This window comes from Leptosomus discolor, unplaced genomic scaffold, assembly GCF_034619465.1.
Source record: "Leptosomus discolor isolate bLepDis1 unplaced genomic scaffold, bLepDis1.hap2 HAP2_SCAFFOLD_40, whole genome shotgun sequence".
Taxonomy (NCBI): domain Eukaryota; kingdom Metazoa; phylum Chordata; class Aves; order Leptosomiformes; family Leptosomidae; genus Leptosomus; species Leptosomus discolor.
Genome location: NW_028237745.1, coordinates 1,881,732 through 1,909,314, shown reverse-complemented (window position 1 = coordinate 1,909,314; position 27,583 = coordinate 1,881,732). Strand labels below are relative to the sequence as shown.

The 27,583-nt window shown below is 54.5% G+C and overlaps 2 protein-coding genes and 1 non-coding gene across 10 annotated transcripts; 1 reads left to right on the top strand and 2 right to left on the bottom strand.

The window, feature by feature from the left end:
• The first annotated feature begins 6,921 nt into the window (after window positions 1–6,921).
• Window positions 6,922–7,851, top strand: LOC104341760 (olfactory receptor 14I1-like). The gene has a single exon (XM_086480639.1). It carries the CDS (start codon window positions 6,922–6,924, stop codon window positions 7,849–7,851), a length of 930 nt encoding a protein of 309 aa, XP_086336765.1.
• A 2,666-nt stretch (window positions 7,852–10,517) lies between these two features.
• LOC147413113 (uncharacterized) lies at window positions 10,518–25,756 on the bottom strand. Of its 8 annotated transcripts, XM_086480655.1 has the most exons (15): window positions 25,719–25,756; window positions 25,108–25,250; window positions 23,904–23,970; window positions 20,749–20,884; window positions 19,693–19,781; window positions 16,848–17,653; window positions 16,036–16,097; window positions 15,429–15,582; window positions 14,921–15,177; window positions 14,439–14,524; window positions 13,944–14,017; window positions 13,670–13,859; window positions 13,150–13,273; window positions 12,573–12,701; window positions 10,518–12,257 (listed from the first exon to the last, which is right to left on the bottom strand). In XM_086480655.1, exons 6-15 carry the CDS (start codon window positions 16,996–16,998, stop codon window positions 12,159–12,161), a joined length of 1,326 nt encoding a protein of 441 aa, XP_086336781.1. In that variant the 5' UTR covers window positions 16,999–17,653; window positions 19,693–19,781; window positions 20,749–20,884; window positions 23,904–23,970; window positions 25,108–25,250; window positions 25,719–25,756; the 3' UTR covers window positions 10,518–12,158. The 8 variants fall into 8 exon arrangements, 7 of the variants coding, with proteins under 7 accessions (XP_086336781.1, XP_086336780.1, XP_086336782.1 ...); XR_015184111.1 differs by lacking the exons at window positions 23,904–23,970; window positions 25,108–25,250; window positions 25,719–25,756 and adding an exon at window positions 21,373–21,487 and having other exon boundaries at window positions 10,518–11,616; window positions 11,748–12,257; XM_086480654.1 differs by lacking the exons at window positions 23,904–23,970; window positions 25,108–25,250; window positions 25,719–25,756 and adding an exon at window positions 21,373–21,487 and having other exon boundaries at window positions 10,518–11,845; window positions 12,132–12,257.
• Window positions 22,503–22,587, bottom strand: LOC147413114 (small nucleolar RNA SNORD45). The gene has a single exon (XR_015184117.1). It is a non-coding gene; the product is annotated as a small nucleolar RNA SNORD45 (small nucleolar RNA).
• Window positions 25,757–27,583: the final 1,827 nt, after the last annotated feature.

Below are 27,583 nucleotides of genomic sequence, written 5' to 3'. Positions count from 1 at the left end.
ATTTTCACCACGGGCTTTAGGGGAATTTCTGCTCTGGCACCTGAAGCACATCCTCCCCCTCCTTCTTCACTGACCTTGGTGTCTGCAGAGTTTTTTCCCTCACATGGTCTCACTCCTCTCTCCCAGCTGCTGCTGCACAGTAGTTTTTTACCAATTGTTAAATTCGTTGTTACAGAGCTGCTACCACTGTCGCTAACGGGCTCAGCCTTGGCCAGCAGCAGGTCCCTCTTGGACCTAGTTGGAACTGGCTCTGTTTGACATGATGGGACAGGCTCTGGCATCTTCTCACAGAAGCCAGACCTGCACCACCCCCTGCTGCTACCAGAACCTTGCAACATAAGACCAATACAAGTCCCTCAGCATCCTTCATATGATGTACCCTCAAATACTCTAGGATGTCTTTAATCTCAGTGTATACTTCTGTTTGACACGTTCAGCCTGTTTTACACTTCGAAAAACAGTTATTGTTGGCCTGGCTTGCACTTCTGCCCCTTTAATTTCTTTTTGAATCTTGGAGCCTGTGTGTGTGACATAGCCTTTGAGGGAGAAAACACAGAATCATAGGCAGACAGGACTGAAGAGGACTTACTGGGTCATCCACCTGGGTGTATGTTATGGTCCTTATAGTGTGTGATCACTGCTGGTAAATGCTTCACGGAGTCAATGTCATCAGGACTTGGTCATGGTTAGACATACTCTGCTCAGTTTTGCACATACCCTACATCATAGACGTTTTCATCTGACCTAATCCCCAACACTTCGACAAACATAAATAATTGCCATTTCTTAGGACATTTCTCCTTCTGTTTTCAGAGAAGTAATTTCAAACCCAAAGTGAAAAATATTGATTCACATCCAGGTCCCAAACATCTGGGTGTGACACTCAACAGATGGGTTAATTGGAGAGGCTCCCAGGATGAACTTGCTGACTGAGGGTGGGGGTCTGTGCCGCTGGGGGTCTGAGAGTCGTTGTGGGATGCCAGAGAGAGCATGAGGGATTGTGTCAGACTTGCTGTGGCATGTCTAGGTATAAACCAAAGGCAGGGAAAGGGAAGGACCAAGGTGGTTTGGGGAAAAAAACGAAGGAAAAGGGGATGAAAGGAGCAGGTCACGTGTGGCTGGTCAGTATACTTGTTTATGCATACCATGCAGCTGATCACTCCAGTCTGTCCTGTCTTCTCATTAAACTGCATTCTCCACAACTTGCTGGGGCGAGGACATCTCTGCTTTTGGTATGGATAAAGATCCAAGTGCCAACCACTGGAGTGGGAAGCATGAGTCATAGGGGCTCATGTACCTGAGGGGCCAGCAACTGGAGAGACCAGGCTCTGTGCACATCATGTTGGTGTGTACATTAGTGACTAACCACTGGCATACAGCAAACCAGATTAACTAGCAAGTCCTGGAGCCAGGTATTTAGAGCCCCTAAGTCTGGACTAGGGCCCAGAGGATCTCTGAGTTCATTACTCAGGGGAGAAGGTGGCTGAAACCACCACCTGGAGAAACTGTGGTGTCTTGTGGTCACATACTGGTACTGACAAGGCCATAGGTCTGGACCTGAAGGGAAAGTTGCCCTTTATGTGAGCGAGCAGCAGGAATACATGGAGCTCTGCCTGGGGATGGATGATGAGTCAGCTGATAGGCCATGATCAGAGGGCAGAACAACATGGGCAATATTGTGGGAGAATGGGTGGATATGCGCTCCAGACCTCTTGGTCAGGTAGATGAGGCCTTCTTCAGACAAGTGGAATGAGCCTCGTGTTTGTAGGCCCTGGACTTCAAGGCTGACTTAAACTATCCTAATTGCCTCTGCTGAAGAGGCAACATAGCAAGGTGCAAACTATTCAGGATGATTTTGGAGCTCACTGATGTCATCTTCCTGACAAGAGTGACTGAGGAAGCAGTGAGGTGAGGTGCCCTGTGGGACCTCAAACAAGGAAGAGCTGTTCAGGGGTGTGACAGTCAGAGGTGAGCAAGTAGATTGTAGGATCCTGAAAGAACAGAACAAAACAAGGAGCAGGACTTCAGAGGAGCAGGCTTTGACCTGCTGGAGGGATCTGCTTGGAAGAATTCCATGGGATATGTTCCTGAAGAGAAGAGGGTGCAGAGAGCTGTTTTGTGATTAATGATCTCCTCTTTGAGGTTCACCCGGATATGCAGAAAGTCAAGAAAAGGTGGCAGGAGGCTGGCATGGATGAAAAAGGAGCTCCTGACAGACACCAGGCATGAAGAGGATGTACAGAGAAGGTGGAGGGTGGCTGCCTTCCAGCCTCAATGGCTCTGTGATTCTGTGCTGGAAAGATCCATTTGCATATGCATGTGCTTGTCTATGTGTGTGGGAACTACTCAAGGGCAGGGAAGCTCTACAGAGGGATCTGGACAGGCTGGATCGCTGGGCCAAGGCCAATTCCATGAGTTTCAATAAGGCCAAGTGCCGGGTCCTGCACTTTGGCCACAACAACTCCCAGCAGCGCTACAGGCCTGGGGAGCAGTGACTGGAGAGCTGCCCAGCAGAGAGGGACCTGGGGGTGTTGACTGATAGCTGGCTGAACATGAGCCAGCAGTGTGCTCAGGTGGCCAAGACGGCCAATGGCATCCTGGCCTGCACCAGGAATGGTGTTGTCAGCAGGAGCAGGGAGGTGATCATTCCCCTGTGCTCGGCTTTGGTGAGGCTGCACCTCGAGTTCTGTGTCCAGTTTTGGGCCCCTCTCTACAAGAAGGACGTTGAGGTACTGGAGAGGGTACAGAGGCGGGCTACCAAGCTAGGAAAGGATTTGGAGCATGTGTCATAGGAGGAGTGGCTGAGGGATCTGGGGCTGTTTAGCCTGGAGAAGAGAAGGCTGAGGGGAGACCTTATCACTCTCTACAACTACCTGAAAAGGGGTTGTAGTGAGGTGGGTGTCGGTTTCTTCTCCCTAGTAAAAAGCAACAGAACAAGGGGAAAAGGCCTCAAGCTGCACCAGGAGAGGTTCAGGCTGGATATTAGGAAGCATTTCGTTATTGAAAGGGTTGTCAGGCATCGGAATAGCCTGCCCAGGGAGGTGGTGGAGTCACCATCCCTGGAGGTGTTTAAGAGACAGTGAGATGTTCTACTTAGGGACATGGTTTTGTGGTGTTGATAGAGCTAGGACAAAGGTCGGACTCAATGATCTTGAAGGTTTCTTCCAACCAAAACTGTTCTATGATTGATTATATGATTCTATGAACTGGACGGATGAGGGGATCCTGGAGCCAGCTCCCAGATAGCTGAAGGACCTAAGACCAACTTCTCGAGAGATCTTGATTCTTTGAGTGTCTATGTAGATACATGTTTTCCAATAACATAGCCTACCATACAAATAACCCAACTCTCATTTACCCTTTCTCTGCTTACCCTGGTTTTACTTGCTTTCTACCCTTCTTTGGTGCTTGTAACTCCCCATGCTTGTTGTCTTGTGAGAGACACCACCATCAGGGTGAGCCATCAGCACACAAGCACTAACAGCTGAACAAATGGAGCTTCAGTCCAGGGAACCCTGAGAAACTCTGAGCTTCTGGCCAACACAATCCTCTTGAAGTTTACAAGAAGTGGCCACTCCAGCATTAGGAGGAAGAACAATCTTGTTCATCGGGGCAGGCTGGGACCTGACTTGGCTGAGCAGTGACACTTAGGAGAAGGGCCTGGGCACTACAAGGAATACCATACAAGCCAATGGTGCCTGCTCACCATGAACAAGGCCACCTGCATACAGGTCTGCATTAGGATGAGCATGGCCACCCCTACTGTGCCGAGACTGGTTGGAGTGTGGTTTCAGAGATGATGGAGCTTTTTCTCTAAATTGGGAAACAACACAAGAAAGAAATAATGGAACAAAGTGAAGCTTTGGAAGTTGAGACTGGATGTGACAATTTCATGTCACTTTGAGTCACGTGAAATGTCCCTTCAGGTGCAGTGCTGTGGTACAATGGGCCACCCAGAAAGAGTGTGAATTAGCCAAAGCTTTGTATTTCAACAAAGAGTCATGAGGATGGATAGTTGTCAGTAAGGGCAGGAAGATGCTGAGGTGAGAGCAAGGCTGGTAAACACAGTGGATGTCCAAAACCTTCAAGTAAATGGGTGCAGGAGTAGGACAGCATAGGACAGCCTGTTGTGGAGATGGTCAAGGGAGCTGACAAGGTTGAAGGCCCCCAACAGAGCTGAGGTCTTTCTCCTATTGGCTGTGGCTGCTGTTTGTCACCAAGACCTATCAGGAGACACCTAATCCTACAGCAGTAGGGCCTCACGGCCTCCTTGTCTCCACCCAAGAGCCTGGGAGGTGATGTACCATAGTCCTGCACTTGGCATTGCCTGTCCCCACAAAATACTGCACCAAGAAGAGTCCTGAGCAAGGTGGGAGGGACAGGATGTCCCCCCTCAGGGGCTGGGGGTCAGGCCTTGGCCCTTTGACTGACTCTAACACATCCCCCTTTCCTCAGCAGCGCAGCCATCTTTTCCTTCCCTCGGCCTCCCTGTCACCAGCGCCTCCAGCTTTGTGCTCTCAGCAGCCCCCAGGGAGGCTTTGTCATTCATGTCCCTCCCTGGGAGCCCTGACTGCTCCCAGAAACACTGGAGTTTGCATCTGCCTTGGACTTGTGGAGAGGTTTCTTCAGCTTCCCCTCAGCACCTGAGGTTCCTGGAGCTGGCCCCAAAGTCCCCAGAGGGCTCCTGAAAATGCCTTGGGCTGCTCCTCTGCTGCTGAGCTGGTCCAGGCTGCTGGGATAGAAGCAGCTCACGGCAAGCGGGCAGCACTGCTGAGAGACAGCTCTGCCCAGGAGCAGCTCCTCTGCAAAGCGCAACAGAGTGAAGAGCACTCCCAGGGTATCTCAGGGAGATGAGCAAATCAGATTATGAGATTAAAGGCGGTTGGAATCGGGACGATGTTTGAGAGCTCACTGCAGGAGAAATCTTGCGAGCCCTGGACACGGTGAGGCTCTGGGTGCAGGGCCATGCGGGTGCAGTTGCTGGAGGCATCTCCATCTCTCCACAGCTCCCGGGATCTGGAAGGAGGACTCCCTGCCCAGAGGCTCTTGTAAGGCAAGTTGGATCAGCCGGGACTGCAGGGGCGCAGGCAGGGGTGCCCAGGGCTGTGGGTCAGAGCAGGGTCCCTGCCCCCCAGGGGCTGTGTGCCGCGGCAGGGACTCTGCTGCCTGCCAGGGGCAGCACTCAGCCTGCCCGCGGAGCTCCCTATGGCACAGCAGGGAGAAGCTGTGCGTGGAAGGAGCAATCCCTAGTAGGGCAGGGCAGGCTCCTTCTGCTGTTGAAAGGGTGCTGCATGGGTCAGAGCTGGTCACAGCTCCAGACCACCCCTAGGATATTTCACAGAGCAGGAAGGACATAAAGGCAGGGGCTTGGGAGTAAAAGGCATTATTACCTGGGAGTAAAAGGCATTTTCCAGGATCAGTGTTTCCACTTTCCAGCTGTGATGGTGCATGGAAATAGTCATGGAGCTGTCAGGTTTGCACAAGAGACAGAAATTCCTACAGCATATCAGTGAGTGATGAATATGCTTTCCAAGGAACCCAACGAAGTCACTTCTCCCACCTCAGCCTACAGAGAGCATTAATATCACCTTTGTGTTCTCTTCAAGGTTTACCTGATATTCTCTGTAAGACTTGCCAGTACAGAGATCTCCCTGGGCAGTGCTTTGCTGTCAGGAGGGTCTGTAGGGCAGAGCTGAGTGCCCAGTGGGTGGGATGGGATCTGTGAACAGAGACAGGGAGGAGGACTGGGGAAATACAGCTCCAAGCAGCAAAGACGGGCAGGGAGTGGGAGGAAATTGCAAACAAGGAGTGGGAGAGGCTGCTCTCTTCTGGTCCTTCACTGTAGTTGTCTGCTGGGCGCTGTCTGCTGGGCAATGAGCTGACTCTCCGTTTAAGACATCCCATCTTCAGGACACCTGACTGTCTGTTTGGCCCATCCCGTTGGGCTTGCGTGCTGCCCCCCAGAAAGGCACAGATCTTCCATAGGATCCTAGGGAGTGCGGAGCCGTCGCTTGTGGGTTGCGTGCCTCCTCTCAGATTCCCTTCTTTCTTTCTGAGAAAGGCCATGTCCTGCCCTCTCCATCACGACTACACCTCTATGCTGGAGAAAGAAGAGTTCACAGATCTGCCCTTTGGCTCACCGGCTTTCATCAGAGTCCCGTTGCTTTGCTGTTTTAAGTAATTTTGTGTGCGGTCATCCTCAAGGTAGCAGATGTGAAACCAAAGGGCAGCTGGGAACAAGACTGATGGACACTGCAGTTCTCCTGACTCTGCACTGAGCCACAGAGAGCTGGGCCCTTTTGCCTCTCTTGACTTAAGACTCCACACATTAATTCATAAAAATAAGGATTTCTACCCCTAAAAATAAGTACTCACCAGATGTGATGGTGGAAAACAAAAACCACAGAGGAAAATTATCATAAAGACATACTAAGACTCTCTTGGGCAGCCCACACTCATTGGAGTCACAGAATCACAGAATGAATCACAGAATCACAGAATGTCAGGGGTTGGAAGGGACCTTGAAAGATCACCTAGTCCAACCCCCCTGCCAGAGCAGGACCACCTAGAGCAGGTCACACAGGAATGCGTCCAAGCGGGTTTTGAATGTCTCTGGAGAAGGAAACTCCATGAGTGCAGATATACCATTAAGGGTGAATTGCGTCCGACATCCCTTGCAAACATCAGAGGTGTCAAGAAGCAGTTCCCAGGTAGTCAGTGCAGCAGGACAGAGCTCACTCCTTGGTAGCACATTGGCAGAGGTCTTGCTCCTCAGAGCACACTCAGCCAGAACAAAGCAAAAAAGGAAATGCATTAGAACTTTGCTATGAAAAATGGAGTGGCTTTGCTCCAAGAAGTCTGTCCTAATTTTCCTCTCTCTTTTACTTCTTAGGACAGTGCCTCCATGTCAAGAACCTGCAAATGCCCAACAGCAGCAACTCCATCACCCAGTTCCTCCTCCTGGCATTTGCCAACAGGCGGGAGCTGCAGCTGTTGCACTTCTGGCTCTTCCTGGGCATCTACCTGGCTGCCCTCCTGGCCAACGGCCTCACCATCACCACCATAGCCTGCGACCACCGCCTGCACACCCCCATGTACTTCTTCCTCCTCAACCTCTCCCTCCTTGACCTGGGCTTCATCTCCACCACTGTTCCCAAAGCCATGGCCAATTCCCTCTGGGACACCAGGACCATCTCCTACCAAGGGTGCGCTTCTCAGGTCTTTTTCTTTTTCGTTCTGATGTCCGCAGAGTTTTATCTCCTCACCATCATGGCCTACGACCGCTACGTGGCCATCTGCAAGCCCCTGCACTACGGGACCCTCCTGGGCAGCAGAGCTTGTGTCCACATGGCAGCAGCTGCCTGGGGCAGTGGCTTTCTCACTGCTGCCCTGCACACAGCCAGTACATTTTCCATACCCCTCTGCAAGGGTAATGACATGGATCAGTTCTTCTGTGAAGTCCCTCATATTCTCAAGCTCTCCTGCTCAGACACCTACCTCAGGGAGGCTGGGCTTATTGTGGTTAGTGTCTGTGTAGCATTTGGGTGTTTTCTTTTCATCCTGCTGTCCTACATGCAGATCTTCAGGGCTGTGCTGCGGATCCCCTCTGAGCAGGGACGCCACAAAGCCTTTTCCACCTGCCTCCCTCACCTGGCCGTGGTCTCCCTGTTTATTACCACCGGCATGTTTGCCTACCTGAAAACCCCCTCCATCTCCTCCCCACCCCAGGATCTGGTGGTGGCTGTTCTGTACACGATGGTGCCTCCAGCAGTGAACCCCCTCATCTACAGCATGAGGAACAGGGAGCTCAAGGATGCTGTTTGGAAACTGAAGACTAGATGTTACTTTTAAAGCAATATACTGCCCATTTTCTTCTACATAACACTTATAACATAGCTTACTATGGGCCCAACCTGTCTTTTATATGTTTTGTAGTTGTTGATGTTATTGTCCTTTTTTTTTCAGATTTGGGTTTTTTTCATTTCTGATATTGCTGTCCACAAAGAATTTTCATTTTTCATACCATTTCAAATTCTTTTTCTACTGTCTGCTTGGACCCAGAGACAGTATAAATGAATTTCCACACCTTCTGTACGTTCAAACATTAAAAAGAACCCTGTCATGACATTTTTGTCTGAGATTTTTCCTTTGAGACCTTCTCTGGCGCTTCAGAGGCAGTTCCTATGTACAGAGTCCCTGCATAGCAGATCTGTGACAGAGTTGGCCTTTGTAACAGCGTTTCCGTCCAGAAAGATGGTCTCCTTAGGGCAGTGTCTAAAGGCTTAGGTCCTTTTCCAAAGTTGCTTTCAAGAACATGCCCAAGGAATAGACTCTAAAAAGGACTGTTGCTTTGCTTGTTTCTCCGTGGGCTTAGTGTGACGGGTCCCAGTATGGTCTTCCTGGGACTGAGGAATGGCTCAGGTGTTACTTGCTGGTGGACAGCACCCACACAGAAGGTGAATGATCTCCAGTTAACCTGCCTGGGGCCCTACAGCGTGTGATGGGGCTGATGGCAGGTGAGTATTTTTCTGGAAGGATTCAGGAGCTGCCAGGAGAGTGCAGGGGGTCTGCAGGGGCAACCTGTGCCAGGAGGTCAGCAGTGAATGGAGCCCACTGAGCATGAGCCTGTCCAAGGTGGAGGGACCCAGATACAAGGTGCTATATCAGGGTGTGACTGCCAAGCGAGGCCTCTGCAACCCCAGGGGACCCCAGTAAACATTTGCAGATTGGATGCAATGCAGCACCCAAACACATCTTGAGGTGCTGGCAATAAGGCAGGGTACCTCTGAGCGCCCTCCGTGGCCATCTAAGAGCTTTTGTGCAAGGCAGCCAGTGGCAGCGATATCCCTGAGCTGGTCTGCCTCCCAGTTTGACCAGCACAGCCCTGTGGAGTCACCATGCGACCCCAGGCACCACAGCCCACCTGTTCTGCAGAGCAGCACCGCCAGCTCAGGGACTGTGGAGAGCATGGGAAGGGGATGCAGAAATGGCTGGCCAGGCCAGCACAGATGTGCCCACCTTGAGGAAGGGCTCTGCGGAGAGATGGGGGAAGAGCAGGACATCACGTGTGTGCAGGGGAGACACAGAACACAGAGGGATAATCCCCTCTTTTGACCAGCTGGCTGTGCTGGGTTGGATGCACCCCAGCCTGCCCTTTGTCCTCTCGGCTGCCAGGGCACACTGCTGGCTCCTGGTGAGCCTGCTGCCAGTCAGCACACCCACATCCCTTTCTGCCAGGCTGCTCTCCAGCCACTCCTCTCCCAGTTTAGACTTGGGCCTGGTCTTACTCTCTCCCAGCTGCAAAATCATAGAAATGTAGAATGGTTTGGGTTGGAAGGGACCTTAAAGATCATCTAGATCCAACCCCTCTGCCATGGGCAGGGACACCTTCCACCAGACCAGGTTGTTCAACGTTCCATCCAACCTGGCCTTGAACACTTCCAGGGAGGGGGCAGCCACAGCTGCTCTGGGCAACCTGTGCCAGTGTCTCACCCCCCTCACAGTGAAGAATTTCTTCCTAATATCTAATCTAAATCTCCCCTCTTTCAGTTTGAAACCATTACACCTCATCTTATCATTAGGCACCCTGAGTCCCACCCCACCTTTCCTGTAGGCCCCCTCTCAGTACTGGAAGGGTGCTAGGTCTCCCTAGAGCCTTCTCTTCTTTTTTGAGTGAATTCGCTCAGAAGGACACACCTCCATGTTTCACCTCTCTGAACTTCCTTCAAAGTTTTTTTCAGCAATGAACAAAGAAGAAAAAGGTTCTTCCTCATCGGTGTCCTACTAGGAGAGAGAGGAAAAGGACCTTAGCCTCCTGTGCTGTCATGGCAGAGCAGAATGCCCTTCACTCAAATGAGAGAAGCAGAACTATGTTTTATTGAGGTAAAATAATCATTTGACAGAGTTCAATAAATCTGATGGGATTTAACAAAGTTTAACAGTGGTTTGGCAAGGTACTATCTCCCATTTGATTAGTTCCAAGGTTTGCTGCTGCTCAGGGCCTCATTCAAAGTAGTTCTTCTTTTGGGTCACTCGATGGAGAGGGCTTATGATCAGACTATAACCTGGAATTTGCATTCTCCAAAAACCCACGGCACATGAGAAAGCTTGTATTCCTTTTGTTAGTTGGTGGTGACAAATCCATTATTTCATTGAACACATCTATTGGGTTCTGAAAACGCCCATCTTACCACTTTATTCCTAAAACTAGATCTCCTGTGCAGGTCCTTTGACTTTATGACAAAACCAGCTTTCAAAAGAATCATTGTTCTTCTCCCTTTCTGTTGTGGTTCAGGCCCAGCCAGGAACCGGGCAGATGTGGTCGCTTATTCACCCCTCCCCCCGCAGTTGGGTGGGAAGGAGAATCGAGACAAAAAGGGTAAAACCCCACAGGCTGAGATAAGAACAGTTGCGGTAGTTTGGCCCTGGCCAGATGCCTGGTGCCCACCAAAACCACTCTATCACTCTCACACCCTCAGCTGGACACAGGAGAGAAAATATAACAACAGGCACGTGGGTCAGATAAAGACAGTTTAATGAAGCAAATAGCTGCTCGCGGAAGCAAAAGCAAAACAAAAGCTCTTATTCTCTCCTTCCCATCAGCAGGCGATGTCCAGCCCCTTTCTGGGAAGCAGGGCTCTGGTACGCATAGCGGTTGCTCCGGACGACAAACACGAAACCAATGTCCCCCCCTTCTTCCTGTTTTCCCCAGATTCTATTGCTGAGCAGACGTCATGTGGGATGGAATATCCCTTTGGTCAGTCTGGGTCAGCTATCCTGGCTATAGCCCCTCCCAAGTTTTTACCCACCCCCAGCCTACTGGGGAAATGTTGGGGAAACAGCCTTGGTGCTGGGTGAGCCCGGCTCAGCAGTAGTCAAAACACTGGTGTGTTATCTAGCTACCACTGCACAGCACGGTGAGGGCTGCAGCTCAGGCAGACCCAGTACATGTACCCAGGAGTTTTGTGTTTAGCATAATAAATTTTTTAAGTTCTTTATTCATAGACTGTACTGGTTTTAGCTGGGATGAGAGCTAATTTCCTTCACAGACACTTGTCATCGTGGGTCAGGCCCACCCAGCTGGCAACTAAGCACCATGCAGCCGCTTGCAGCAGCTTGCTCACTCTGTCCCACCCCCATGGGATAGGGAGGAGAAAATACAACAAAAGGCTCAGGGGTTGAGACCAGGACAGGGAGGACTCCCTCACCAGTTTTGGTCCTGGGCAAAAACCAGACTCGACTTGGGGAAAAAAACATCAATTTTAATTTAAACGACAATTTACCAGTCAAATCAGAGCAGGATGATGAGAGATACAACCACGTCTCAGGAACACCTTCCCCCCACCCCTTCCTTCCTCCTCAGCTCAGCTTTGCTCCCGGTTTCTATACTTTCTCCCTGCCTGCAGCACAGGGGGGCAGGGAACGGGGGTTATGGTCAGGTTGTCACACGGTGTCTCTGCCACTCCTTCCTCCTTGGGGGTAGGACTCCCCGCACTCTTCCCCTGCTCCACCGTGAGTCACTCCCACGGGGCTGCAGCTCTTCATAAACTGCTCCAGCGCGGGTCCCTTCCGCAGGGTGCAGCCCTCCCAGTAACAAGACGGCTCCGGTGTGGGTTTCTGTTGGGAGTCACAGCCCCTTTTTCAGGTGCAGCCACTTGCTCCAGCATGAGGTCCTCCCCGGGTTGCAGGCAGACATCTGCTCTACTGTTACTGCCCCTGGGCTGCAGAGGGTCAGCCTGCCATCTCACCACAGGCTGCAGGGGAATCTCTGCTCTGGTGTTCCTCCCCTCCTGCTCCTTCACTGACCCTGGTGTCTGCAGACTGTGTCTCTCATAGGGAAAGGTGGCTGCCACAACAGAGAAACATCATCCCTCAGCCTCTGCCAGAGACCCCTTCTGCCTCTGCCCTCGTGCAGCCCCTGCACCCACCCGGTCCTGCACGTACCCATCCTTTCACCCTGTAGTGAGTTTCGGGCCATGGCTGCAGGGGTGACCCAGGTCATGCCTGCCTTACCAGACATCAGCAGGTGTCCTGTGCAACCCCAGGATGCAGGGACGGGGGAACCGGACATCTCTGCGGGGCCATGGCTGCTCAACTACCCCAGGCTGTGGCCAGAGATGGCACACACTTACTCAGGCTGTCACTTCAGCTGCTCGTTTTCAGCCTTCCTCCACCTCCAGCTGACCTCCTTTCTCCTGGGCTGCGACGGAGGGCTGCGACGGAGGGCAGGGAGTCCAAGTGCCTCCAGTGTCAAGTGGCTGCCAAGCAGGAGACTCTTTCAGCAAACCAGACAGCAAACAGAGGTGCTGCTTCCCAGAGGACCTTGTGAAAGGAGCCGACAGCAGGCTCCGGGAGCTGGGAGACTCAGCACCGCGTGCCCACCATCACAGCTGATGGCTGCTTTTGCCCCTCGCACCCTGCTGCCGATCTCTCCCTCACGGGGCTGAGCAGGAAAATCCCCGCCTTGCACCTGGGTGTCAGTCCTGCTCCCAGCCCCTGGAGACCTGCCGCCCTGGTGGCCTCAACAGAGGAGGGCTGCTGCTGCTCTCGGTGGTGTCAGTCGCTGCCCATACCTCAGGCGGCTGTTGAACCTCCCCTGCAGACCAGGCCTTCCACGCCGCCCATTCTGCCTTCACTTGCTGTTGCCACTCTTGCCACTGGGCCTTCACTCGCTCCCACTCTGCAGACAGCTGCCAGACCTCCTGGAGAGGACAGAAATGCAACAGCAGGCCAGATGAGTATCAGCTCCTGGAGGGGCTTCCTTCAGGCCTGCGTTGCTACCCCTTGCCTCAGCTGGCTGGTCAGCAGCGTTTTGCTCCTAACAGATCAGGAGCCGTGGTGTGAAGTCATGCCAGGCTCCTCAACTCATGGCGAGACAACTGGGTGACCAAAGACCTCCACTGTCAACGACGCAGAAAGGACTTGTACGCTTTCCACAGCCCCTGGCCAGAACAAAGTGTTTCATGGCAACCCAGGGGGCAATAACAGATGGAAAAGGTGTGCAGCACTTTCTTTTTTGGGCAGAACCAAAGGAGGTGGCACGGGTTACAACGGACGCACCCGAAGGGATCCTTGCAAGGTGGCTCTCTGCACAGAGGCTTTTGATGAGCCTCAGACAGCACGGTAGCTCGAGCATGGCAGAGCACGTACCTGCAGCGCTGTCTTGCAGACTTCAGAGGACGGGAGCACAGTGGGTCTCCTGGCTGGAGGAGGTGGCTTCTGCCTGCCGGCCTCCTGCTTCCTGGGGGAGCTGCCTGGACATGGCGGGAGCACACTGCAAAGAGACAGCAGGAGGAGTCGGCATGAGCACGGGGCAGTTTGGTCTCCTACGTTCTCCTGGTATCAAAGCTCCCCAGGCTGGCAGAGGAAGCGGGGGAGGTGGGACCGTCTCCCATGGCGAGGGGAAGCCTTTCCTGAGCCCCACCAGATGAATGGACGGGAGGGGGCTGCACCTCCGGTCTGTTCTAAGGGTAAGCAAAGTGGTGTGGGGTGCACTCCACACCCGCCGTCTTCCCCACTCAGGGGCTTGTGATGGGGCAAAAAAGCTCATAAAAAACATGGGTCATGCGTCAGGGACCTTCCCAAGTCGCTACAGCCAGACTGTCCAAAGGGGATGTCTCTCCTACATGGGTGCAAGGATCCTTTTCACCCCTTCCCACAAGGGCCTCACCTGGCAGGATCCATCTTCCCCGTGTCTTGCTGCCTTATGCTTGGCCTCTGACTTGGCAGCATGGGGAGGGAAAACCTCACCCGTCTCTGCAGGCCAGGACGCATCTCTGCCTCCGACCACTGGCTTGGCAGCACCGCGAGGGAAAACTTTGGCTGTCTCTGCTGCAGCTTGCTGGAATAATGCCGTGTACCTGGGAAAGAAGGAAGCTTTTCAGAGCAGCCCTGTGGGGAGCACATTTTAACTGGGCCATGGTCACAGAGACCCTTTCCCGTACCTCTTCTGATCCTCTCTTCTTCTACAGCCTTCTTGTACCAGGGGGAGTATGACTTGGTCGCCACTAACTGAAAACTGGAAAGCAAATGAGAAGACAGGCTTGAAGGACGACCCCCTACCCTCGGCAGCTTCCCAGCACTAATCCTCCTGACTGTCGTGTGAGGCATGGCATCCCTTTTCCTTCGTAGCTATGCACAGGTTTTATTGGCAATCTCCCCCCAAGACTCGAAAACGTAGCTTAAAGTCCTCTCCGTGTGCAGCTTTTCCTGATGGGAATGACAGCAGGCTGGGTGTGAGAAACACAACCCCAACGCCCGGTCACTCCAGCAGTACATGTGTAGCCCCAACTCAGCATTAGTTAACCAGAAACCAGTCACTTCAGGACTGATCCCTGACTCGATGCCGAGCGCCGAGCCCCAAGGACGTGCGCTCCTGAGCGGGAGCAGGGAAAGCCGCCTGCTCGGTCAGTCGAGGGCCGCAGAGGAAACGCACTCACCTGGGGAACGCGTGGGCAGGAGCAGTCTGCGTCCAGCGAGCGGTGGTCGTTCCACCAGAGACCGCTGCATCTGGCATCCACAGCCTCTGCAAAGTGACACAGAGCTGTTACGTGGTGTCTGAGGCGGTTTTCTCTCGGCTCCCAAGGGAAGCAGACCTGTCTCCTGCCCCAAAAGGAAGCCGCTTGGCCCATCCTCTCTCCCAAAGGCTCCTCCGTGAACATTAGCCCCTGCTCTGCTCTGGAGAAGCTGCGCAGCAAACACGGACACTGCGCAGCAACAACACTGGGCTTTTTATAGGGCAGGGACCCAGAAACTCAGAGGAAAGTTTCTTTGCTAATGGAGAATTCAGTGGGGGCGAGCAAGAGGGAAAGGCGTTTGACTGTCCTGCCATGTCCAGGCTGGCCAACAGCAACTGGGTTGCTCACCCGTCCACCAGCTTCCCAGAGACACGGAAGCAGCCCCCAAAACCTGAGCAACTTACAGTGTGCAGCAGTGCAATCTGCCCGGCCTTGCTCTCCAGCCCCGTGACGCAGTCGTAATAAAACCACATGTACAGGATGTTGTCTTTGCAGGACAGAACGCCGATGTCCTTGAAGGCGAAGGAGGGGTGCTGCCTGTTCCTCAGGTGTAGAGAGTACAAGAGTATGGTCTCTTGCACACAGCTCTTCACCACTTGCTGCAGGAGAGAGGTGGCTTGTGATATCTGCCTGTAGTCCAGTGGCTCGATCGTGACATTGCCTGCAAGGAGGAGGAACATCATCACTGCCACAGCAGGCCAAAGCCCAGGCAAGCTTCATAATGAAATGCCAGAGAAAAGGTCATTTATAGAAACATCTCTTGGGGAGTGGTTTGTTTTGGGGAGCTCAAGTTGTCCCTAACCTTTGGAAGCAATTCTCTACTTCTCTCAGCCCTTTCCAAAGAGCAGAGAGCACCCATCTCCCCCGAGACACGGAGAGGGGCAAAGTGGAGAGCGGCTGCTGCCTTCTCACCAGGGATAACCTCTGTGGGGACCATGACCTCCTGCAGGCATAACGCATCAGTGTCCAGCTGGAAGATGGGTCTTCGAATCACATACACCTCTTCTTCCCCGCGGAATTGCTCTTCCACCATTGCAAAGGTGCCGAGTCCTGTGATCATGACACCCTGCCCAGGAAAAAGACAAAAAAAAGGCTGCTGAGTGACTACTTTAGAGATGGGAAAAGGGAAAGCTCTGGTAAAGGCCCCCATTCTCCATTTGTTTTCTTCCCCTCCTCAAAATAATTGCTAACATCCCTTGGGTAGAGGACATTCCCAGGCATTCCCAGCACAGGGAATACCCCCAGCACTGATTCCCAGGGATCCCCCTTGGCATGGACCCAGCATAATCCCCCGCCTCTCTGCTAGGTCTCCTCACTCTGACCACAGGGGAGAGTGAAGCCCTATCGTGTGCTGAATGCTTTCTCAGACTAGATCTGGCCTTGGTTTCTCTCCTGGTTGACTAAGCAGCAGCTCTGGCCACACAGGGTTGTCTCGGTGTGCTGCCGTGGTGCTCAAGGAGGGATCACTCCCCAGGGCCCAGGCTCTCCAGAGCAAAGGGGGACCAAGACACCAGCCCACCTTGTTCAGCTTCAGCTGCCCCAGGATGTACGCAGACACAGCATCCCAGATAGCCACAACCTCTGGAAAGCAAAGGAAAGTGTTGTCAGGCTCCGGGCCGGCCAGCTCACAGCCTCTTGGCAAACTCCTCGCCCAAGGGGTGACAGACGCAGGTGTCCACAAACAGCCCAAGCGCCACCATGACTGTGGAGCTGGGCTGGGCCGTGCCCCAGTTTCAGACCGTCTGCCTTACTGTGCTGCTGGGGCAGGGCTGGGGCAGAAATGAAGGTGTGGGAAGGGCTCAGGACCATGGCAGTGGTCATCTAACCCCCAAAAAATGGGTGGCACTCCAAAGCCCAGGGCACGATCTGCCAGCCTGGTGGCACAAGAGGATCCTGTGGGAAGGAACAGCGGTTCTCCCAAAGGAGACTAGCTCAAGGCAAAGGGCTTATTTACAGCACAGGGGTTTCCAGCCGACTCGTGAGAGCCCTGTGGGAGCTATAGGACACCCCTCAGCCCCCGGGATGCAGGAGCCCTTATCACCCCGGAGCCAGAATGCCAAGAGGTACCAGCTTCCAGGGAAATCTGGCCCTGGATGACCCCCTCTCGTGAGGGGACCGAGCCATGCCCATGGAAGCCTCAGGGCGGCCCCAGTGCCATGACCCGGGAGTACTGGTTGCCAAACTGTCCCTCAGGCACCATGGGACCCTCAGGCAGGGCTCTCACAGCAGTCCTCAGCCCTGTCCAGCCACCCCCACAGCCCAGCAGCTGCAGCTTTTGACAGCGAACAGCCCCGGAGTGACCCCTGGGGAAGGAGCTCCCGAAACCCTTACCCTCGGTGGAGAGCTGCAGGAGGGTGGAGAACAAGCTGCTCAGCTCCAAGTTGATGGCCACCTTGCAGCAGGCCTCCATCGCCCTTGACACTTTCCTCAGCTCCTGGGAAGGGACGGTCTTCGCAGCTCTTTGCCCAAAACGCCTCTCCATCGTGCTCCTGCTCCTCTGCCTGTCAGCGAGGGTCCCCCAGTGCAGCCCCGCTGCCTTTCAACCCCCACGCCTGGCTGTAGAGCAGCTCCGAAGGGCAGCAGTAAGGAGCCCCTGAGCAAGTGCCCAGCAGCATCCAGGCCTCATGAGGACGTGCTGGCAGCACTGGGGAGACTTCCCTCTGATGTGGTGCATCCCTCTGTGACACCAGCCTGCGTCATCCGAAGGTGCATTGTGACATCATCAGGGAGACAGCACAACCGGGGAGAAAGGAAACAGATTTCCCCTCTCGTCCTGGGAAACACACATCCCCTTTCTCCCCAGTCCTTTCCCAAAAAATCCCATCTGCCCCCTGCACCAACATGTCTCTGTTACTGGGAGGCCATCCAGGCAGGTGGGGTTTGGAGGCTGGGCCTCGTGGGCCCTCTCGTCCTGCCTCCTTTCTGCTCTTAAGTCCTGTTCCTGCAAGAAGTGACAACCAGTCGGGGTCCCTTCTGTGGCATCTTCTCGAGGTGGGCAGCTGGTGGGAACTCGAAGTCTTCTTGAAGTCTTGAAGTCTTCTCCCGGCACAGGCGCAGCTCCGGTGCGCTCGGTGCGCGCCCCACCTCCCGAAGGACCACAGCAACGCTCCAAGCGACTCCCTGCTGGGAGAGCGGATCTGAAGGCAGGTTTCCTGCAGGTCCTGAGCCCTGTCCGGGGGTGCTCCCTGTCCCCCTGCTCAGCCACAGGTCCCACATCTGGCTCCTTCCAGCAGGAGTTGGGAAAGCCCAGCTGTAAGCGCCAGGCCGAGGGCACGGGGCAGAAAGAGCCCCCTCCCCCACGGGCCCCAGCCCCCAGCTACCCTCTGCCCCCAAATCACTACAACCTCCAAACAGGCTCTTTCCCTAACGGATCATCTCCAGTTTTGAGAAAGGAAACCGTACGTACTTCCAGATTCAGGAGTCTGAGACTGTTACAGGGCACTTTGGGCTCCAACTCCAGAACAAATAATTTCCGTTACAGAATCTCAGCCACCACCTCCAGGATCATCCCACAAATGCTATGCCGTAAAAATTCTAATGGCTAATGAAAAGCATCTTCTCCTCCTTGAACCGTTGTTTCCTTCACACCCTCCCTCAGACTACCACGGTAATGATCTGTATTATTCTGTAGCTACCACTGACCTGACACCCCTCCCAAAGCAGCATTCACTGACGTGACTGACAGCCCTGTGGATAAGGGACAACCACCACGAACCACGCACCCACACGTTAGTCCTTTTGCAGCAAGGCCTCCGTGACTGAGCACGTCTACACGGATATCTTTGCCGAACAGGAGATGACCAGCCTGAAAACAGTGCCTGAGGCTGTCTTGGCTCCAGTGAAGGCAAAGTAGGCTTTGCTATTACCATCACATTAACAACACCATCAGCCCTGCCAAATCTACAACTTGCAAAACCTGAAGACAACCAGCACAGGGGAGCACACGTATCTCTCTTGTTCTGTCCTTGCCAAAACTGTCGGTGACTTGGCATCAGCCTCCGCGACCCACAGCACGCAAGAACCCCCCATCTGGCTTAGCTCTGATGCAGCTCCCAGGAAAATGGCTATTTCAGAAAGTCATGGCTTGTTACTTCGGGAAAGGGTTTCAAGGAAACGCTTTTAATACTCTAGAATGGTAAGACTAAGCACGGTAACCTCACTCCAAGTTCTAGCTCTGCCACAGACAACTCACCTGCTCATTAAAATGGATTCAATTTTAGTCCTTGGAAAGCACTACCTTTCCTCTCTCTCTTTTTTTTTTACCAAAAGGGTGGCACATTTTTCAGAATGCAAGAGGAGTTCCATGGGGTATACCGACAGCCCATGGAAAATGGAGAAGTATCTGCGACCACCTCCACTCCCATTCCTTGGCTCTCCAGCACTGCTTCCCTCGCCAGCAGTCAGCCCTCACAGTCTGCACATGCAGAAGACGTTGACTTGGCCAAGCGTTGCCCAGATCATCTCCTGTTTGAGCCCTGATCGGCTCAACTCCTGCCACAGCCTCTTCTCTCTTGCCCAGTCCTGACCCACACGCAGAGCTCCTAAAAGGATCAGTCTCCCCCACTGCCCAAACACAACTAACAGTCTCCTTAACACCCTGAGGCTGTTTCTGTTACTTCACAGGTACCATTCAGCCTTTCATGACTCACGCTCCTTCCTCCTGGGATGGCCCACTACACACCAAGACCACAGCTCCTGGTCACGGGCCCCGAGAGCAGCTTCCACCCACTGTCCCCCACTACACAACAGCCCTGGCTTCTCCCATGCCCATCTCCACGCTCGGGAGGAGCCGTTCACCCACCCTGCCAGCCGGCCTTGCTGCCTGAAAAACCCGTGCCGTGCTGCTCCAGGCCACCATAACTGTCACACCGCGGCTGTCCCCACACCGCTCTTCCTCATTCTCAGCGACACGGCCCATTTCCCTGCGTTCCCACCTGCCCACAGCCAGCTGTTGCCTTCTCTCATCAGCATTGTGGAAAATCACACATTTTTTTCCTCAACTCCTGTTCTGAGCTCACTGCAGGACAGGCCCAGAGTCCATGACTACGGCTGGTAAAGTCCATAGCAATACAGAATTGTTAAGATGAAAAATACCCAATGGCTCAGCTCGTTTCAATCGTTTAAGGCAAGGCTTTTAGCTAGAACACACTTGAGAACATTTAAAACCAGCACCAACCTGCACGCCCTCCTTGATTGGCCCCTCTGGCTTTATCAGTTCTGCGCATTTTGTTCTGTCCTTGGCAGCACATATCAACATCTTCTTGTCTAAAAGAAACAAGAAAAAGCAGTCATAAATCTGCAGAAAACCAGACAACCACACACACGGTGCCCACAAGGTAACATTGCTCTACTGTTTTCCTACGCCCAAAGCAAGCAAGGACCAACTGAACACAACCATCTGTTGTGAAAACACCCTGTTGTCGCCAGAGGCACGTGCTGCTTCAGCGTCGATCTTTCAGGCTGTGACCGATGAGAAAACGGAAGCGTGGTTTATTCTCAGAGGAAAACCTGAACTGGAAATTAGTTCAGGGCCTCATTTGCCTCTTTAGGCACCCACACGCTGAATAGCCCAGGAAACGGCGCAGAAGTGAGCAGCAAAGCAAACCCAGGGCACCCCAAGAGACCCCCTGACTACACGAGTCCCTCTCTCCCTTTCACCCCGAGGTCCCAAAGCACCAGGGCAGGAGCAGGCAGGGCAGGCGTGTGCTCGGGTCACACCAGGGAGGAGAGGGCAGGAACAGCCCCGGGCACGCAGGATTAGTAAAGGGAATTCCTGCTCTCAGCTGGGGTCAGTCCGTGCCCAAGGCCAGCACTGATCCAGACACGAAACTGAGGGGGTCAGTGAACCCCAGGGGCCACACCCGCTGCACCTTCTTCCCTCGCCTCGTCCACGAGTTGTTTTCCAGGCTCCTCCACCTCACCCTGGCTCAGGGCTGGTGGGGGGGGTGGCGACCCTGGGGGCAGCAGCAGGAGCCGCTCTGACCCTGGGTGTGGGGCTGTCCCTGGGGCTGAGCACTCGGGCCCAGGGCTGGTGAACTGGCCCGTGGGCCCTGCAGTCTCCAGGGCCCTTCCTCAGGCCTTGCTATGCTGGGAATTCCCTGCTCCAGCAGCACCCCTGCTCCTGTCCCTGCCAGCTCCTACGTTCTACTGGAGTATCACTGAGGTCTCATAACACTTTTAATTTGATCTGACCAGCACCCTTGAAAGACATGATCTCAGTTTGCTACTTTACCTGGACAACCTTCTTTATTTCCACTTGAAATGAGACAGAACAGACCAGCTAAGCCATAATGGGCTCTCAACCACAGGGAAAATCCATACCACAAGCCTCTTCATCACGTTACCCCAAAATCTCCTTCCTCCTTCATCTAGAGAAATGACAACGAGAGGATTTATTCAGTGGGTGCGCACAACAGGCATGGGGGTGTAGGCGTTCTTAACAGTCATTTCTGATTCGTTTAGATCAGGCAAAAGCACCAAGAGTTGGAGACTAATCAACCAACAGTGGTCTTGAGAAGCTTGCAAATTTATTTTTTTACAATAGTATTTTTACAGAGATCTTCTACGTTGTCTTGTGAGAAACGATCCGTGTGGTACGTGTTTTGGGAACCAGAATTACGCAAGGAGCGGCACGTGACCTCAGCGTGGGATGTCGCAGTGCACGTGCGATGTGAAGTATCCCGTGCTCCCCAGTGAGCCTCGCAAAGCAACTCCACCCTGTTCTTTCCCTCTAATCAAACTGCAGCTCTGCAAAACGCTTACAGCTGGGTGGTGAGGTACACTTTGACGGGAAAAAAACACTTTTTCAGTTTAAGGCTTCCGTTCATTACCCTTTATCTAGTTCAGCATTATTTACCATGTCTCCTGGTCTGTCAGCAAGTCCTCCAGCCTCCCCAGCCAGGCAAGGCACAGCACAGCAGCAGAGCTTCTCTCCATCAGTCCAGCGCCCCCTGCCAAGAACCTGCAGGGGCGCTAGCACCCACCACCAGCATCACACACCAGGACACCAGCAAACAAGAGAAGCAAAACGTTATTTTTCTTTCAAATGTGGCATTGCAAATGGTGTGGGTGATCCTGCAAACTACTACTGGTGCAGAGAAACCACACTGCAGAGTTTCTTCAGGGGAAAAGAGAAGAAAGCTCCTGGATGCAGTCTCTTTTTAGTCTCTTCCCTTCCACAAATAAAAACGCAAGGATGTGATTTTCAAACAGCCATCACCTTCTACGGGAGGGGCTAAAAATCCACAGCACCTTTTCCATGAGTAAAGGCAAAAAGCTTCAGACCAATCACTTCTGATTTCTGGGCGGGGGGGGGGGGGGAAGAATCTGTTGGTTGATTATCCATTTGTCAGTGGAGTTTATGCCAGGTTATAGCATTTCCCACTGCGATGTGAAACACTATTCCACCTGGGACTAACATCCAGGCAAAAGGGATAATTTGCACGACAAAAAACATTTCAGAGCCTGATTTAACAGGGTACAGGTCCAAGTGATCAGCAAGATGCACAGCACATATCCTTTCCTAAGGTAAGGCCTCAACCTGAGAGCAGTTAAAGACTGCGTGAGAGTGTTAGTGACAAAATGAAGCACCAAAACAACGGCTGAAATACTCTGAGCAGTTCACAAAGTATTCCATAAGAGAAACGACATTATTTTCCCCGGATTCTTCAACTTAAAAAAATAACCTCCATTGAGCTTTGATCAAACCAAAGGCAACAACTAATACCTTCCCTGGTCACCCACCGAGTCCTCCAGACATTGGCTCACACCGCCCAGCTTCGGGCATCGGAGCTGCCGCCAGTTCCCGTGACGGCCTCTGCCAGCGACAGCCGCTGCCAAGCCAAGAACCAGACCTCCCCGACGCCCGCCTGGAAGCAAACTCCCACGGTGGCCGCTTCTCCTCACGCCGGGCCGGGCTGGGACAGGACCTTGGCTCCACGCTTTGGAAGAGCTCCAAGGGCGCAGCCCAAGGAAACCGGAGTCTCGTGGGTCTCAGAGTAATTCTAGAGCTAAAGCGGTGACAGTCATCAACTCCAGGTCAGGTCATACATGCCAGCGCTCATCACGGACCCACGGAGGCGACCTCCTTCCAGCCCGCCCAAGGCTTTCGAACCCAACACGCCTTCTTCCTAAAGCAGGACCCTGCCTTATTCTAACACCAGTGGGGTTTTCCTTCAGGCGGGACACAAACACGTGACACAAGCCACCAGCTGCTGTCGGGAAGCACCAGAGCCTTTTGGTTATCGTTTTCCACCGCGTTTGCACCAGAAGGATAACAAAAGTCACAACAGACGGTGAGAAACTTCACCTACAGGGGAGATGGCTGTGGTGAACCAGTAAGACACAGACCAAGGCCTTTTCCTCAGGGGAAAAGCGCACACCAAGAAAGTTAACTGCTCAGCAGACCGGTACCGTTCTCAAGTCAGACAGGAAAAAAAAGGTGGGTTTGAGGAACACCACAGAAGAACCGACCACCACAATGTTCTTTTGGACAGCCCCAAGCGTAAACACACCACGTGCATATAAAAACTCTATGTCCTATCGTTCACATCACCAAGCATCCTTATTTAAACAGATTTTAATGAGTAATTATCTGCACAATCCCAGTAAAACCTGTAGCTAAGAAATAATTTGACAAGACTGCCACAAAAGCTATCGAGAACGCAGACAAAACCGTCACCCAAGGAACATTAAAAGTACAACATTCCCAACCTGACCATGGTTTTTAAGGGCGTGAACCCTCCAGTTCTCCAGTCACGGTATCACCTTGTCAACGAGGTGCCAAAACCGTTTTTGCCACAGCACCCGCCTCCCGAGTCTCCAGTCACCAAAGCTCACTCAATGAAGGGGCTTGTGTCGACCCCTCCCCCGTGACAGTCCCCTGGATGTGCCGAGGGGCGGCAGAAGACGAGGACCGTGGCCTGGGCTGGCACTTGCTGCCCCACCTCGTGCCGACGGGATTCGATGAACGCCACAATTTCAGCCGCCTTCGTCCGGAGCAGCCGGCCCACGGGACGCCACGCTGCCCACCGCCAGGGAACACCGCTCGTCCCCAAACACCCCGACAGACCGCGCCCCCAGCGGGGCGTTATTGCAGCCCTTCCGCAGGAGAGCCCAGCGCCAAAACACAGCAACGACAAGGCCTTCGTTAACACGGACTAAGGCTGCAGCCCAGGGAATGTTTTCCCTCCCAGGAACGACTCCGGAGGGACGAACCGCCCGTCGAGACGCCCTGCGTCACGCCCGCGTGCGGACACTCCCGCGAAGACCACGCACGTGGGAAGGGACCCATTCGCTTCAGACCCTCAGTTCTTACCTCAGCGTCCAAACCAACCCTCAGACCACCACGACTCAGAAATAACCCGTCTGACATTTAATAAAACTCACCGTCAAGTGCCAAAGCTGTCACAATCGGGAGCTGCACTGGGAAAGCAGCTCACACACGCACATCTACCTGCAGAGAAAGAGAGACATAGATATGTGTACATACATATATACATATATGTATACACACATCTCCTATACACCTCCTTCTGCTTCCCTGCGCTGCCTCAATGCAGCACCTCCAGCCCTGGGCGTTCAGCACAGCCACAACCACCACAACCCAGGGTGCCTCCAGCTCCCGGCGGGGCATGCGGACACAGGCAATTCTTGGCATTTCCCACCTCCTGGGACTGGAATCCAATCCTTGGGGCGACACCTGCCAGGCAGCCCACACCTCTCACACCCATGGCGTTGCTCAGCCCCAGCAAGCTCAGGGCAGGGCCGCGCCCAGACGCCGCCAGCCTCCTGCCGCGGGAGCCGCACGCAAACGCAGCCGCAGCCTCCTCGCACGCAGAGGAGCGACGAGGAGCTCGCATCCCGGGTCTCAGAGCAGCTCCAGAGCTGAACTGACCATCCTCAGCGTTCTGCTCAGGTAATACATGCCAAAACCCATCACAGACCGCGGGAAACGAGCCAAGCGGCTCCTGTGGGCACGTCACGGGCGATGGCGGGGCAAGAGCAGGGCTGGGGAGCGCCCCCAGCCCAAATCTCCCGGGGAAGGCGAGGGCTGGCGCTCCTCAGAGCAGCGCGGCCGCGCTGGAACAGGACAGGACTCGCGTGGCCACCTCTCCCCGTCCCACAGGAGCCGCACGGGCCGCGTGACTCCCCACGAGTCACACGCTCGGGGCACCAGGTTTCCCGTCAGGCTCTCGCGCAGCGTCCCCCGCTGCGGTGCCGAGGGAGAACCTGACGAGCACAGGGAGTTCTCTGTGTTCTCACACCGCACAGCGCGATGCCTTTCACAGCCCACCCCAGTAAAGACCGCAATTGGCTGCCAGGAGGTTGCCAGCACAGAACGTTACTCGGGGGCTACTGTCACTGGCACATCCAGCTGCTGGCAGTGAAAAGTGCCCAAAGGCTGCCTTCTTTGCAAGCAGAACCATTTCTTTTTCAGGCAAGAAAAGACCCGAAGCTCAGAACCTTGCAGAAAGGAACAAGACACAACTCCGCCCTTCACAAAACCTCCTCTTTCATCACAGCAAACAAACACACCTTCACCTACAGACGCAAAGGCGCCACCCAAGGAACCCCAAGGTCATAGACTTACCCATGTCAACACAGCCACTACCTCTTAAAGATCTAAAAACTACCCCGTGAGCCTCCAGCGAGCAATCCAGCTTCTTCCTGCCAGCTCTCTACACCCTCAACGCCTTCGTTTGCATCAGCAACACAGAGACATCACAGAGGAAACTGGGGAAAAAAAGCCACGGGAAAGATCACAGAGGGGCACAAGTTTTAACATTCATATCTCTCTAAACCCGGGATTTTTCCCCCGGCTAACTCGGGCAATTCGGCAGCGGGACGTGCCCGCTCGGACACCGACCTGGCTCCGCCCGCCCGCCCTCCCCGCGGGGCACGTCCCCCCCTGGCTTCCCGGCTCGGCCGAACCCTCCCCAGGCACCGCGGAAACCCCCCGCGACGCGGCCGAGCCGAACCGCCAGCGGCTGCCGACCGCCCCGACCGGCGGAGGCCGAGGGCCCGCCGGGGCCTCCCCGCAGCCCCGCGGACCCGGGACCCACGCCGCCAGGCCCGGCCGGGCGGGCTCAGCCTCCCCGCCGGGTCCGCGGCAGCTCCGCAAAGGAGCGATCGCTGCCGGAGCCCCCCGAGCCCCCGGGCCGGGCCCTCTCCGCCCCACGCGGCAGCAGCAGCAGCACCCACCGCCGCCGCCGCCCGCGCCGGAAAGGGCGCCACGCCGCGGGGCGGGGCAAGACGTCGCTGGCGGAACGAGCCCGCTATAGGTGGCCCTGCCGTTCGCCTGATCCGAGCATCGCGGGCTGAGGCGGCGCCGCGGGCGGGACGGGCCGGCAGTGCTGAGGGTGCCCCGCGGCAGGCAGGCAGGCAGGCAGGCAGGCAGGCAGGCAGGCAGGCAGGCAGGCAGGCAGGGAGGGAGGCAGGCAGGCAGGGAGGGAGGCAGGCAGGGAGGGAGGAAGGACCCCGGGCGGAAGCGGGGCCTTTCACCAGCGGTCGCTCGCCGCGGCTGAGTGGAGCGGGTGGGGTTTGTGCAGGCGGCGGCGGCGGCTGCTGTGTTCCGTCAGGAGTTGCCCCCTTTTCCATCAGAAATTGACCCTTTCCTTCAGGAATTGCCCCCTTTCCGCCTGTGGTGGGTTGACCCTGACCAAAATGCCAGGTGCCCACCAAAGCCGCTCTATCACTCCCCTCCTGAAGTGGACAGGGAAGAGAAAAAAAAAAAAAATACCAAGAGGCTTGTGGGGTTGAGATAAGGACAGGGGGATCCCTCAGCATTGACCGTCACGGGCAAAACAGACTCGATTAAAGGAAAATGTGATTTATTACCAATTAACTCAGAGAGGAGTAATGAGAAATAACACCAAATCTTAAAACACCTTCCCCCCACCCCTCCCTCCTTTCCCGGGCTGAACTTTGATCCTGATTTCTCTCCCTCCTTCCCCCCCGTCGGCACGGAGGAACAGGGAATGGGGGTTGGGGTCAGTTGTTGTTTTCTGCTGCTCCTTCCTCCTCCGGGGGAGGACTCCTCACACGTTTCCCCTGCCCCAATGTGGGGTCCCCCTCACGGGAGAAAGTCCTCCATGACTTCTCCAGCATGAGTCTTCCCACGGGTTCAGTCCTTCATGAACTGCTCCAACGTGGGTCTCCTCCATGGGGTACTGTCCTTCAGGAACCGACTGCTCCAGCATGAGCCCCCCTCACGGGGTCACCGGCAGCAAACCTGCTCCAGCGTGGGCTTCCCTCTCTGCACGGGCCACAGGTCCTGCCAGGAGCCTGCTCCGGTGCAGGCTTCCCACGGGGTCACAGCTTCCTTCAAGTATCCACCTACTCCAGCGTGGGGTCCTCCACGGGGTGTAGGCAGTCATCTGCTCCACCGCCCACGGGCTGCAGGGGGACAGCCTGCCTCACCGTGGTCTTCGCCACAGGCCTCAGGGGAATCGCTGCTCCGGCGCCTGCAGCATCTCCTGCCCCTCCTTCTGCACCGACCTGGGTGTCTGCAGGATGTTTCTCTCCCATATTCTCACTCCTCTCACTCGCTGCAATTCCTGCTGCCCGACAACTTTTTCACTCTCTTAAATACGTTATCACAGAGGCGAAAAACGCTGTCGCTGATGGGCTCGGCCTTGGCCAGCGGCGGGTCCGTCTTAAAGCCAGCTGGCATTGGTTATATCTGACATAGGGGAGACTTCTAGCAACTTCATACAGAAGCCACCTCTGTAACACCCCCCACTACCAAAACCTTGCCACGCAGACCCATTACATTCCACCTCTAGCAATATAAGCTGGGGAAAACAGGAAGAAGGGGGGCACATTCATTTCGCATTTGTTGTCCGGAGTAACCACTACGCATACCGGAGTCCTGCTTCCCAGAAAGTGGCTGGACATCGCCTGCTGATGGGAAGGAGAGAATAAGATCTGTTGTTTTGCTTTTGCTTCCACGCACAGCTTTTCCTTCATTAAACTGTCTTTATCTGACCCACGTGTCTGTTGTTATTTTTTCTCTCCCCTGTCCAGCTCAGGGGGTTGGAGTGATAGAGTGGCTCTGGTGGGCACCT